Source organism: Amia ocellicauda, chromosome 13 (genome assembly GCF_036373705.1).
Source record: "Amia ocellicauda isolate fAmiCal2 chromosome 13, fAmiCal2.hap1, whole genome shotgun sequence".
NCBI lineage: Eukaryota > Metazoa > Chordata > Actinopteri > Amiiformes > Amiidae > Amia > Amia ocellicauda.
In genome coordinates this window covers 2,737,501-2,751,988 of record NC_089862.1, presented here as the reverse complement: position 1 = coordinate 2,751,988, position 14,488 = coordinate 2,737,501, and the positions used below count along the sequence as shown (strand labels likewise).

Sequence of the window (14,488 nt, the reverse complement as noted above, 5' to 3'; positions counted from 1 at the left end):
TAGTCTAAATGAAGTGCTTTCTAAAAAGCATGGCAAGTTGACTTTTTAATCTTTTCCTTTTGCACTCCATCTGGTTTTGCTGCTGCTAAAACACAGGGTCCTGAGCATAATGATCAGATTTCTCCTCTGTAATCTCCCTCTAAGCTTGCTATTTCATGAGCTCCACACTGTGCCAGAAATATGCTCCCAGAGCTGATGCACGTTCTTCTACACAAGAATGTGAAAACAGGTACAAGAGAAGTCTCCTTCTCTTTTCTTTCTGGTTTTTCACTTGCTTTCTACCTCCCTTCTCTCCCCTCTGTCACTCACAGTGACTGCACCTGGCTTTCGTGTTTTAGACAGTAGAGTCTGTGTTTGTGTGCTTATGCATATATGTGTGTTTATGTGTGTGATTTACAGATTTGATCCAAGTTGAATCCGTGCCAAAGCAAGATCAAAGTGGGCCAGTGTGCATACCTGTTTTTTAACGTTGATTCTTGCTCGGGGGAGAAATAACAGCTGAGCATTTCTGTCATGGGTTGATTTATTCTGTGCTCTTATTCACTTTTTTCCCCCCCTCTCTTTTCCATCTCCCTAATCTTTGCACTTTGCCATTGTACAGATTGTAGATGTCAGACAGCTCAGGGCTCTACAGTGCGAGCGTTTTACTCTCATTTGCGATATTTATATGTATTTCACATTTGCACAACAATTTGGGCCCACAGTGCGAATACAATATTTGAACTCTATAAGGAAATACTACATTGACATGATTATGATAATGATATTTTACACTAATTGTTATTACAGTAGAGAATATGAGAAATGTAGTTTGGTTGTGGATTGTCGCAATTAAGCAAGAAGGCAACGAAAAGTCCTGTGAAAGACATTTATGCCCCAGTGTTGCAGTGGTTTATTTGGCATGATATCCAATCACCTACCAGCTGGTGTCTCGTCATTAAACACACTTACAGATACAACAGTACTCAGCGGGGCTGCAACAACTTAGAGGTAACGTTGATTATTAAAATCTACTAAAATCTTAAAATCTAATAAATCGTCGATTTAGTTGGGTCTACCTGGGGCACAGCTACTAAAACAAAACCTTGAGAGATGGCGGAGCTGCAGCTACACCCGTGGAAAGAATAGGAGCACTTTACACTGAATTTGAGACAGTTTGCTACAACATGTGCAAAGCTGAACTCACAAAGCACGACAATGACGCAAAGCACTGGAGAGACGCACACTGGAGCCATGATGGCAGAATGGAGACGCTCAGCTGCCTCTGGATCCGAAAAGTTGTCCGGCAAGGATATTGCACATTTTATCTGTTTAAACCGCACAAAGTACTCAGCCTTTCCCATTACTTGAATTCGTGTATGTCTCGCAAGCTACGCCTGTTTCTTTACCTCCTCAACTACATTATTATTATCATCATTGCTATTAATATTTTATTTATAACGCACTTATTATACCCAGGCGCTTCACTCAAGCAACAGTCAAAACAGACACAGCACACAGATGCAATACAGCAGTACAGTACACACAGACACACCAAAATACACAAGAAAACAAGCAGCTAGGTTAGTTAATAAAGGCAATACAAATTCTGAAAAGATTATTTTTAAACTTGTAATTAACCAAGATCCTTATTTATTTATTTATTCAAAAAAGTGATTTTTAAGACATTTCTTTAAATGTGTAGGGCGCTCCTCAGAGCCTCTGGAAGTGTGTTACACAGCCGTGGCACATTATACTATGTGATCAAACTATTGCCATACATATTGAATTCAAAATATAAATATATATCATGCACGAAAAAACAAATGGAAAACGTTTGAGTTTTTTTTTGAGTTTGCAATTATGACCTGACTGACCCCCCACCCCCCTCTCTAGCTGCCCTCTGGGAACTAATTGCCCCTTTTATGGTTTGAGCCACTTTCCCCCCACAAGGCTGTACTGTACAGCACTGTATTTAAATGTCTTGAACATTGTTGCATTTGTTTTTCATTTTAGCATTAAATATGAACCATTTTGATGTGCAACCAATTGCTTTTTGTTTTTTTGGATTGTGCCCCTAAATATTGGACTGTGCCCCTACATTTTTCAATTTAGGGGCACAGTGCTCCTGAGGAAAAAAGTAAGCGTAGTGCCCTGCAGCTAACCAAGTAGCCTGCAAGTGGACTGGTGATGTCCAAGGAATCTGTTGGACTGGAAACTTTGGAGTTTGATGCACAAATAGCATTTGAATAATATCATATATTTTGTTCAAAGTTTTGGTTTAATTTCATTTACATGTTTTAAGTGTATTATAACATAATAAAATATGTAATAGAGTGAAAGGGATTCCTGACTTCCTCCAGTGCCTAGGCAACATTATATGATCACTGGTAAACACAGGTGGTCCATTCTGGACTATTAATTGAGACAAGTTGGCATAAACCCACATCTAAAGATTCCCAGATTCTGCTCAATGATGTATACCAAGAGAAATGTGTAAATGTGCCTGACCCAGTTACTTATTTAATTCATACTGTCTGAAAACGGAGCTTCTGAGTAAGTGGCATATTACACAACATAATAAGTTAATAGTGTAAAGATTTTTTTTTTCTTCTATCCATAACATAGCTGGATGAATGTAAAGTTATCATTAAGTAAAAACTGTTACAGCATGATTTTCAAAGGGGGCAACACAAGTTGGTTGCATAGTGATTCATATGGACAGAAGCACTTCATTGTTTTAAAAGTTGCTGAATGTGGACACATGACATACATTTTATATAAACTCTTTGAAAGGAATAATTGACCCGAATGAGGTTTAAGACATTACATTGCAACCAACTGATTTTGAAAATCGTGTTGCAAATGTCAAATCATAACCATAAAGCAGCTGTAGAATTATTGCTTCTATTTTATTGATACATTTTTTGTTATTTTTAAAGTAAGGTTACTGTTCCAAAATATTATCTTTAAATTCAGAAAATATCTTATCTGAGGTTCATTCTCAGTTCTCAGAAATTAAATTGTATTTGCTGGCTTTCATCATCGAAAGGCTTTCTGCCCCCCTGTACACCGATTGTCCTGTGGATTGTCATCTTAATTATTTATTTTTTGTTTGTTTGTTTCTTCCAGAAAGTGAAGGCAACTCTAGAGAAGAATCAGTCGGCAACAAAAAGTGCTTCCAAACAGAATGGCTCACCTGGGAAAGCGGGAACCCCAGCAGTCAAGCCACAGGCTAAGGTATGTGAGACATATGGTTGCCACCCGTCCCGTATAATACAGGATCGTCCTGTATTGAAAAATGAAATGCACTGTCCCTAACTGAATCAATACAGGATGCGCTTTGTCTCGTATTTTCGTGCATACCCTACTCTAATGCTTAAACTGTTTTCACATGTTTGGAATGACATGATAAATTAATAAAGCCAAAAGAGTTTCACAAGACGTATCAGAGAAGTATTAAATTAGAATGACAGACGGAAGTTGTCACTCAACGTCATCGTTGCCCTGGTTATGGAGACTCAGACGCGCGTTTTTAAAAAAGGATGGCGAATAACGTGACATTCAGCAGGGGACTACTACGTCCGAGCAGCGCAGGGTCAGAGGACACAGAGGGGAATCGCTCAGTTCATAATAACCCAGACTTCCCCAGAGGTGGATACGGTGAGTTGTTGTTGGCTAAAGTGTGTAGTGTTGTTATTAGATCATACTGTGTTTAGAGTCATCATAAGACTGTTAGCTATGCTGTGCCATTCTCCCAGATGCACAAGTTGACAGTTCTCTGAGGATGTAAGCAGAAGACCTTCCCTCCCCTCGTGTGCACGTGCACGTGCGCGCGCGCGTGCGTGCGTGCGTGCGTGCGTGCGTGCGTGTGTGTGTGAGAGAAATTTAAGAAAAAACCCCCTTGGTGGAAAGTCAAGTCGCTTTTGTATTTATATAGCACATTTAAAAACAACAGGAGTTGACCCAAAGTGCTTTACAGTCTAGGCAGATGGATTAACATCTGCCTCAATACAGGTATACATGATTAAAGGAATAAAACATAAAATGCAATAATATGTAATATAATGCAATAATACAATAGTACATATAATACATAGAGGGCATGCCTAAAATGGAAGACACTTAAGACAATTAAAATGATAAAATCAAGATCAAAGTAATACAATAAGAAGTTAAGAGAAATTGAATAAAACCAACAAAAGATTAAAAAAGTAAGAGGACATTAAAAATAAATAAAAAGTGACAAAAACCAAGGGGCAACCTTGTACTAAAAGCAAGAGAAAAAAGGTGGGTTTTTAAATTTCATTTAAAATTGTCAGTGGTGGAATAGGACTTAACGTGGGAAGGGAGACTATTCCAGAGCTTGGGAGCAGCAACAGAATAGGTTAGGCTACCCCATCCTTCCTGAAAGGTGTGGGACTGAAGGTTAAAATTTGATTTATTTTATAATGCCTACGAATATGCTGTAAGAGATACATTTGTTATGATACAGCCTAGCCAGCAGAGGGTGCTTGGACCTCTACTGTTCACTGTTAATAACACAAGGGCAAGGTTTTATCAGAGTGTTGTTAGCTCTAGCTATTTGTTAAAACTGGCTGTATACTTGAGAGTCTTAGAATGAAACCTATACTGTTGGAGCTATAGCCACCCATCTCCGAATATTATGAGCTAGGGCTGTGCGATATGACAATATATATCGTGTGACGATAGAAAAACATCTGTCGTTTCATATTATGCTCTATCGTTTTTTGTTGTGTCGCAAATCCCACTCTTTACGGCAATATTTTTCGTCATTTGGACGACACTTTGCGTTCTTCACGGTTCTTCCACACGTGCCGGATGCAGGCCAGCAATTTGCATTCAGACAACACAAACAAACATGGAGGAGAGTGAACTTGACACAGAATAACCAAAATATACTTTAATGCACAAGCCCACACGTTCTGCCCCGCTCTCATTGCCGGGCTAAACTCGATCTGCAAGCACCCCCGACAATACACGATCGCACCCCCCACCCCCGCTAATTTAAATGTCTATAATTTGTTAAAAATTTAAGAATAATAGTTTGTTTGCATTTTAATAAATTGGAAAGCAATGCAAACACATGCAGAAAGTTTCATTTTGGTGATGGTGAAGTGGTACAAGAGTTTTTATTATTATTATTTTTATAACTATTTTGTATTAACACATTCTGTAAGTAGAATAGAAACATGACAGTCAGAGAAGAAATGTACCTTTCTAGCAGATGTTAAATGCGCCACTATAAACGCGGATGTGGTAAATCTACCTGAATCTATAGCATTTTACAGTGCATGTGTTATGTGATTACTATTACTTGTTTATTATGTGACAGTAAATCATACTGTATGTATATGTGTGTGTGTGTGTGTGTGTGTATATATATATATACACTCACCTAAAGGATTATTAGGAACACCTGTTCAATTTCTCATTAATGCAATTATCTAACCAACCAATCACATGGCAGTTGCTTCAATGAATTTAGGGGTGTGGTCCTGGTCAAGACAATCTCCTGAACTCCAAACTGAATGTCTGAATGGGAAAGAAAGGTGATTTAAGCAATTTTGAGCGTGGCATGGTTGTTGGTGCCAGACGGGCCGGTCTGAGTGTTTCACAATCTGCTCAGTTACTGGGATTTTCACGCACAACCATTTCTAGGGTTTACAAAGAATGGTGTGAAAAGGGAAAAACATCCAGTATGCGGCAGTCCTGTGGGCGAAAATGCCTTGTTGATGCTAGAGGTCAGAGGAGAATGGGCCGACTGATTCAAGCTGATAGAAGAGCAACTTTGACTGAAATAACCATTTGTGAAGCCACAACACGTACAACCTTGAGGCGGTTGGGCTACAACAGCAGAAGACCCCATCGGGTACCACTCATCTCCACTACAAATAGGAAAAAGAGGCTACAATTTGCACAAGCTCACCAAAATTGGACAGTTGAAGACTGGAAAAATGTTGCCTGGTCTGATGAGTCTCGATTTCTGTTGAGACATTCAGATGGTAGAGTCAGAATTTGGCGTAAACAGAATGAGGACATGGATCCATCATGCCTTGTTACCACTGTGCAGGCTGGTGGTGGTGGTGTAATGGTGTGGGGGATGTTTTCTTGGCACACTTTAGGCCCCTTAGTGCCAATTGGGCATCGTTTAAATGCCACGGCCTACCTGAGCATTGTTTCTGACCATGTCCATCCCTTTATGACCACCATGTACCCATCCTCTGATGGCTACTTCCAGCAGGATAATGCACCATGTCACAAAGGTCGAATCATTTCAAATTGGTTTCTTGAACATGACAATGAGTTCACTGTACTTAACTGGCCCCCACAGTCACCAGATCTCAACCCAATAGAGCATTTGTCATATATATATATATATATATAATCACTCACCTAAAGGATTATTAGGAACACCATACTAATACTGTGTTTGACCCCCTTTCACCTTCAGAACTGCCTTAATTCTACGTGGCATTGATTCAACAAGGTGCTGAAAGCATTCTTTAGAAATGTTGGCCCATATTGATAGGATAGCATCTTGCAGTTGATGGAGATTTGTGGGATGCACATCCAGGGCACGAAGCTCCCGTTCCACCACATCCCAAAGATGGTCTATTGTGTTGAGATCTGGTGACTGTGGGGGCCAGTTTAGTACAGTGAACTCATTGTCATGTTCAAGAAACCAATTTGAAATGATTCGACCTTTGTGACATGGTGCATTATCCTGCTGGAAGTAGCCATCAGAGGATGGGTACGGTACATGGTGGTCATAAAGGGATGGACATGGTCAGAAACAGTGCTCAGGTAGGCCGTGGCATTTAAACGATGCCCAATTGGCACTAAGGGGCCTAAAGTGTGCCAAGAAAACATCCCCCACACCATTACACCACCACCACCAGCCTGCACAGTGGTAACAAGGCATGATGGATCCATGTTCTCATTCTGTTTACACCAAATTCTGACTCTACCATCTGAATGTCTCAACAGAAATCGAGACTCAACAGACCAGGCAACATTTTTCCAGTCTTCAACTGTCCAATTTTGGTGAGCTTGTGCAAATTGTAGCCTCTTTTTCCTATTTGTAGTGGAGATGAGTGGTACCCGGTGGGGTCTTCTGCTGTTGTAGCCCATCCGCCTCAAGGTTGTACGTGTTGTGGCTTCACAAATGCTTTGCTGCATACCTTGGTTGTAACGAGTGCTTATTTCAGTCAAAGTTGCTCTTCTATCAGCTTGAATCAGTCGGCCCATTCTCCTCTGACCTCTAGCATCAACAAGGCATTTTCGCCCACAGGACTGCCGCATACTAGATGTTTTTCCCTTTTCACACCATTCTTTGTAAACCCTAGAAATGGTTGTGCGTGAAAATCCCAGTAACTGAGCAGATTGTGAAATACTCAGACCGGCCCGTCTGGCACCAACAACCATGCCACGCTCAAAATTGCTTAAATCACCTTTCTTTCCCATTCAGACATTCAGTTTGGAGTTCAGGAGATTGTCTTGACCAGGACCACACCCCTTAATGCATTGAAGCAACTGCCATGTGATTGGTTGATTAGATAATTGCATTAATGAGAAATTGGACAGGTGTTCCTAATAATCCTTTAGGTGAGTGTGTGTATATGTGTGTATATATATATATATATATATATATATATATATATATATATATATATATATATATATATATATATGTGAATATATATCCCATAACAACATAAGACACGTAATAGTAATCACACAACACTTGTGCTGTAATGTGTTGCATTCTGCATATTTTTATCATGACTGTCTGCATGTGGTATTTGTTAGTTTTGCATATTTAATGATTAACTAAGTACTTGTAGTTTGAATGTCTTTGGTCTTATTTTGTAGCTTGATTGGATAAAAACAAGAAATATTGAGATATATCATGTATCTCCCCAAACTTCTTAAAATATTGATATTGTTTTTAAGTCGTATCGCCCAGCCCTATTATGAGCATAAAAAAACTTTGTCCATTCACTTTTTATTCCATCACAACATCCAGTAATCTAAGAAAAACAAATACAAAGCTATAGCTGAGAATCTTAAAGGGTATAAAGTAGCCTACTTACATGCAATTTTATAGTTTACAGTCTAAAAGCCTAAATATGATAATATATACACCGATCAGCCATAACATTATGACCACTGACAGGTGAAGTGAATAACACTGTTAACTTTGCTATCATGGCACCTGATCATGGGTGGGATATATTAGGCAGCAAGTGAACATTTTGTCAGGAAAAATGGGCAAGCGTAAAGATCTGAGCATCTTTGACAAGGGACAAATTGTGATGACAACTGGGTCAGAGCATCTCCAAAACTGCAGCTCTTGTGGGGTGTTCCCGGTCTGCAGTGGTCAATACCTATCAAAAGTGGCACAAGGAAGGAAAAGCGGTGAACCGGTGACAGGGTCATAGGCGGCCAAGGCTCACTGATGCACGTGGGGAGCGAAGGCTTGCCCGTGTGGTCCGATCCAACAGACGAGCTACTGTAGCTCAAACTGCTGAAAAAGTTAATGCTGCTTCTGATAGAAAGGTGTCAGAACACACAGTGCATCGCAGTTTGTTGCGTAGCCGCAGACAAGTCAGGGTGCTCATGCTGACCCCTGTCCACTGCCGAAAGCGCCTACCATGGGCACGTGAGCATCAGAACTGGACCACGGAGCAATGGAGGAAGGTGGCCTGGTCTGATGAATCACGAGTTCAAGGTGTTGACTTGACCTCCAAATTCCCTAGATCTCAATGCAATCGAGCATCTGTGGGATGTGCTGGCCGAACAAGTCCGATCCATGGAGGCCCCACCTCGGACTTAAAGGATCTGCTGCTAAAATCTTGGTGCCAGATACCACAGCACACCTTCAGAGGTCTAGTGGAGTCTGTGCCTCGACGGTAAAAGGGGGACCTACACAATATTAGGTAGGTGGTCATAATGTTATGGCTGATCGGTGTAAGTAATAATAAATAAATGATTTTACCTAAAAAAAAAAAAAATAGCTTCCAGGAAAGGGCTACAGAACTCAGGTTTACCACACTGTGAAGCACAACCTGAGCTACAATAGTAGCGATTGTGCACAGAAGGTCACCCAGAAAATGATGACGGACTCAAAGTTTGCCAAAAAAATCTCTTGTGGGAGAACAAAGGCAGAGTCCTTGGTAAAGGATGTGCTAGCACCAATGGCCGTGGAAGTTATGGTCGGGATGTTGAAGAAAGATGAAACGTATCTACCTCTCTCCATACAGATGGATGCCTTCAACAAAGGCAACAGAAAGATGTTCCTCGTGGTGGTCCAATTCTTCACACCAGAATGTGGTGTGGTGAATAAAATGATTGATTGTCGAAAATCTTGATGAATCAGCAGAGGGGATCTTGGGGTGCCTACTGCGCTCGTTGGAAACACTTGGCCTGAAAATAGAGCAAGTTTCAGCTTTCAGCACCGACAACGCAAATGTGAACTTTGGGGTCCACAACTTGGTCTACACAATGTTGAGAGCAACAAATCAACCTACTTCAGGGTAACTGCCACGCAAACATTGTGCATAGTACCCTCAAGCATGCTCTTGACAACCTAAGTGTAGATGTGGAGAATGTGGTCCTGAAAGTGTATAGCTTCTCCATATCAGCAGAAAGAAGAGGCTCTGAAGGAGTTTTGTGAGTTCTGTGACATTGAGTTCAGAGAAATCCTTCCGCGTGTCACTACCAGATGGCTTTCTCTCAACCCTGCCATCTCACGACTCCTGCAAAGCTGGTCGGCATTGAAGTCCTACTTCCATCAGCCTTGAAGATGAATGCCCCGAAAAAAAAACCGACTTTGTTGAAGCTTACCACTGATTCCGGAGTACAGGAGGATGATGGCGATGTTTTGGAGGTTTACCTCCTCTTCTGCAACAACATTCTCTCCCTCTTTGAGGAGGTTGTCAAGAAGCTTGAGGCCAGTGCTACTACATGTGTAGAGCTGCATCCCATCATGCATTCTTTCAGTGCCAAACTAAAACAGAGGTGAGATGACCAGTGCTACAGTTACCTCACAAAAAATGAAGCTGCAGCGTCTCTCTATAGTTGATGCAGGCATCGACACTGCCCTCAGGTACATCGAGAAATGGTTCGACTTCTCTGAAAGCAATTGTCTTCACTGTCTTCCGCCCCTCTCTTTCCATGGCAAACTCAATGACCTGGAGAAGATTAGTGAGAAGCTTCACCTCATGGCCAGAGAACATGGACGACCTCTGTGATGAGTGCACCACACTGAACATCATTGTGGAGAAGCTCCAGGAGGGGGATCAGTGGAACAACAAAGATGTGGCAGCCAAGTGGATGGCTTTATTTCAGGCAGCTGATCTGCCAAATATGCTCTATATCATCTCTTACATTCTGGGCATACCAGCCTCAGGGGTAGGGGGTGGGTTGGGTTGGGTAGAGAGAGAATTCACATTGACAAAGTTTCTCCACATTTCCCTCACTCTGGAATAGGTTGATCTTTATTTCAATGCCTACATCCAGGAGATTTGTTCTGATCAGTTTGACAGTAAAAAAAATAAAAAAGTAATTTATTTTCACACGTTTTGTTCAGTCATCCACCATAGTGGTCTCTGTGGTCTACCAGGTCATTTGCTATTTCCGAGTTTATCAGTGGGTTCTTGCTTCTTCCAAAAAGTTTATTTTGAGAGACCAAACATTTTGCCCATGTCTATGATCTGATGTTTTAATCCTTAATACAATTGATGCAACTGTGGTTTACTCTTATTGACTCTATTTCCTTTACATTCATGTTGAGAGTAGCAGAGGACTTTGAAATTGATGCATACAAAATTCTCCAGAATTCAGGAAATTAACTGTCTGACACTCAAAATCTCATGGGGGAGGACCACCAGACCCCCTCGCTTCATTTGTGTGCCCTGGGCATGGGGCCACTGGCAAGGTGTCTCAGAATTCTGTTGACATTTGCATACAACTACTTGACAGAAATGTCTAATCAGTAATGCATATAATACACAGGATTATTTTATTTATTTTTTATCTTACTAAAAACTACTCTGGCCATGATTGAAAGCAGGCACACACACTTGGTTCTGTATTTTTTTAAACCTTTCTACAACAAATGTTTGTTTGTATGGGAGTGTTATAGAGGTGTAAGTTTTCATATTTTGATTTAAAGAAAATGTATTTAAAAAATGTCATTTGCAGTTTCAAAAGATTTAACCTCTTCAGCTCGCAGTCAAAAAAAGGGGATTTCCTCCTAAAAAGACTGTCCCAATAACTCTGTAAATATTTGAATCACATGCATATGGATGCTACCATTTGAAAAGAAATTACTTGAATTTTCTTTATGGATGAACATAGCTTGGAGTAACACAATACACATAACACAAGATAATGTGCAGAAAATCTAACTATTTTATTGTTTCCATTTTCAATGTCATGTTTCACATCACCTAAAGAAGGCAGTTCTATGTATAGCTGGCTGACACTCCACATATCCCTTCAGTGGCTTGTGGACATCAACTTCACTAATTTCTGTGTTTAAAGGACCAACAGATCCCACTCTATGAGGGCTTTTCTGAGAGGTATCTAGGTGCTGTCCAAACACATACTCAAGTGGCCAAACAAAACTGTAGATGAAATAATACAAATAACCAAATAATAATACTTTAAATCCACCACAGGATCCAGTCCATCCAGCCATGTGGCAGATTTATGCGTCACCAGATGGTATGTGACTGTACCGGCACGCAAAGACACTGTACTGCATGGATACGCATTCCTCTTGTGCAGAGATGCTATTGGCTAACTGCTGACTCTGCATATCGTTTGAAAGCTGAGTTTATTGGTAACATGCCTGTGTCAATCTCACAGACCTCACAGCCAAGGTATTTTTGTCACATGTCGCTATGTCGTGCCAGGAGGGGAATGACAGATATAGCGGGGGAGGGGGGAGGACCCACACAGATGGGCATAGATCCCTCAAATTCAATTGGATCAAACAGAGAAAGCTTAGAAAGCTGAGAGTCTCAGCTTTCATGTAATACCAAACAACACAACGTTGAAGAGTACACTTGATATTAATCAGAAAACACTGTAATACAGTTTCACAATAATTGGGAGTTTCCCATGGTTTTACCCTGCCTATACTTTGCTTTTCCATGTTTTCCCATGGTCTGTATTATGATTAGACTTTACTTCTTACATTTCACTTCAGTTTTACCACGATATCCTGCATTAAATTATAAAGAGAACTATCGAAGTTATGGAGTAGTTATTTAACGGTTTTGTGTGTTCCTCAATTTTCTCATCTGTATCCTAAGCTTTGTAATAAGCATTATTTTCCTTCATGCCCTGTCCAGGTTTGTCATGAAAAGGTACAGTTAAATGACTGTAGTTATCTTTTTCTCAAGCAATAGGGGACCTTAATTACAAGTCTTTGGAATAAGAAAGTGTTTCTTTGAAGGAATAACGCCTTAACGTCGAAAACATCTTGGTCTTAAATTAACCTTCAGTGTGCCAGACAAAAAAAAAAAAGTGAGACTTTCTGTAATTTGTACAGTTATTGCTGTGATCGTAAGACATTTATTCGTCATATGTATGGCGTGTGAACTAGATGACAGGATTCACTTCAGAAACGAGGGACTACTTGATGGGTTAACTGTTAGTGTCTCTTAGTAGGTGTTGAAAGCAGTGTTCTCTTCTGCCCTTTGGACATTACAGCCTGCAGTGTAGTTGCTGTTTCCTATTGGTCTGCTACTGAGCGACCTATAATTCCCTATTTTCACTGCCGGCCTAGCACAGCCAGAGCCACACTAGGTTGTTAAAGAAGAAAATTCCAGTGGCGTGAGGAAGAAAAGCACCTGGGTGGGCAGATTGTGATTTTCAAAATCACTGTATGGCAATTAGTGCAGATTATCTTATGTATTTCAGAAAATTGTGCTTCATATCACACTGTAGCAAAACAGTGGAAAAGGCATTTAATTTGCAGGTTAATACACAGTTAATCGCAGAGGTTTGGTAACATTAATATTCACATAAATAATACACATTGTGCCCATTTTATTCCTAAAACAGTAGCATGACAGCACTTGCTAATGCCATGATACAGTTACTCTGTTGCACCACAATGCTTTTGATACCTGAATGTGGTATTACTACATTCTACTCTTAAAATATACAATTGCGCATATATATATATATATATATATATATATATATGTATGTGTATATATATATATACACTCACCTAAAGGATTATTAGGAACACCATACTAATACTGTGTTTGACCCCCTTTCGCCTTCAGAACTGCCTTAATTCTACGTGGCATTGATTCAACAAGGTGCTGAAAGCATTCTTTAGAAATGTTGGCCCATATTGATAGGATAGCATCTTGCAGTTGATGGAGATTTGTGGGATGCACATCCAGGGCACGAAGCTCCTGTTCCACCACATCCCAAAGATGCTCTATTGGGTTGAGATCTGGTGACTGTGGGGGCCAGTTTAGTACAGTGAACTCATTGTCATGTTCAAGAAACCAATTTGAAATGATTCGACCTTTGTGACATGGTGCATTATCCTCCTGGAAGTAGCAATCAGAGGATGGGAACATGGTGGTCATAAAGGGATGGACATGGTCAGAAACAATGCTCAGGTAGGCCGTGGCATTTAAACGATGCCCAATTGGCACTAAGGGGCCTAAAGTGTGCCAAGAAAACATCCCCCACACCATTACACCACCACCACCAGCCTGCACAGTGGTAACAAGGCATGATGGATCCATGTTCTCATTCTGTTTACGCCAAATTCTGACTCTACCATCTGAATGTCTCAACAGAAATCGAGACTCATCAGACCAGGCAACATTTTTCCAGTCTTCAACTGTCCAATTTTGGTGAGCTTGTGCAAATTGTAGCCTCTTTTTCCTATTTGTAGTGGAGATGAGTGGTACCCGGTGGGGTCTTCTGCTGTTGTAGCCCATCCGCCTCAAGGTTGTACGTGTTGTGGCTTCACAAATGCTTTGCTGCATAGCTCGGTTGTAACGAGTGGTTATTTCAGTCAAAGTTGCTCTTCTATCAGCTTGAATCAATCGGCCCATTCTCCTCTGACCTCTAGCATCAACAAGGCATTTTCGCCCACAGGACTGCCGCATACTGGATGTTTTTCCCTTTTCACACCATTCTTTGTAAACCCTAGAAATGGTTGTGCGTGAAAATCCCAGTAACTGAGCAGATTGTGAAATACTCAGACCGGCCCTTCTGGCACCAACAACCATGCCACGCTCAAAATTGCTTAAATCACCTTTCTTTCCCATTCAGACATTCAGTTTGGAGTTCAGGAGATTGTCTTGACCAGGACCACACCCCTAAATGCATTGAAGCAACTGTCATGTGATTGGTTGGTTAGATAATTGCATTAATGAGAAATTGAACAGGTGTTCCTAATAATCCTTTAGGTGAGTGTGTATATATATATATATATATA

At 40.6% G+C, this 14,488-nt stretch overlaps 1 protein-coding gene across 3 annotated transcripts in view; it reads left to right on the top strand.

The window, feature by feature from the left end:
* Positions 1-14,488, top strand: part of npm1b (nucleophosmin 1b) — a 65,482-nt gene that overhangs the window by 38,485 nt on the left and 12,509 nt on the right. For all 3 annotated transcript variants that reach the window (XM_066719692.1, XM_066719691.1, XM_066719693.1), the window contains one exon: positions 3,112-3,219. In XM_066719692.1, coding sequence (XP_066575789.1) covers positions 3,112-3,219 — 108 coding nt within the window. The remainder of the gene's footprint in view (positions 1-3,111; positions 3,220-14,488) is intronic.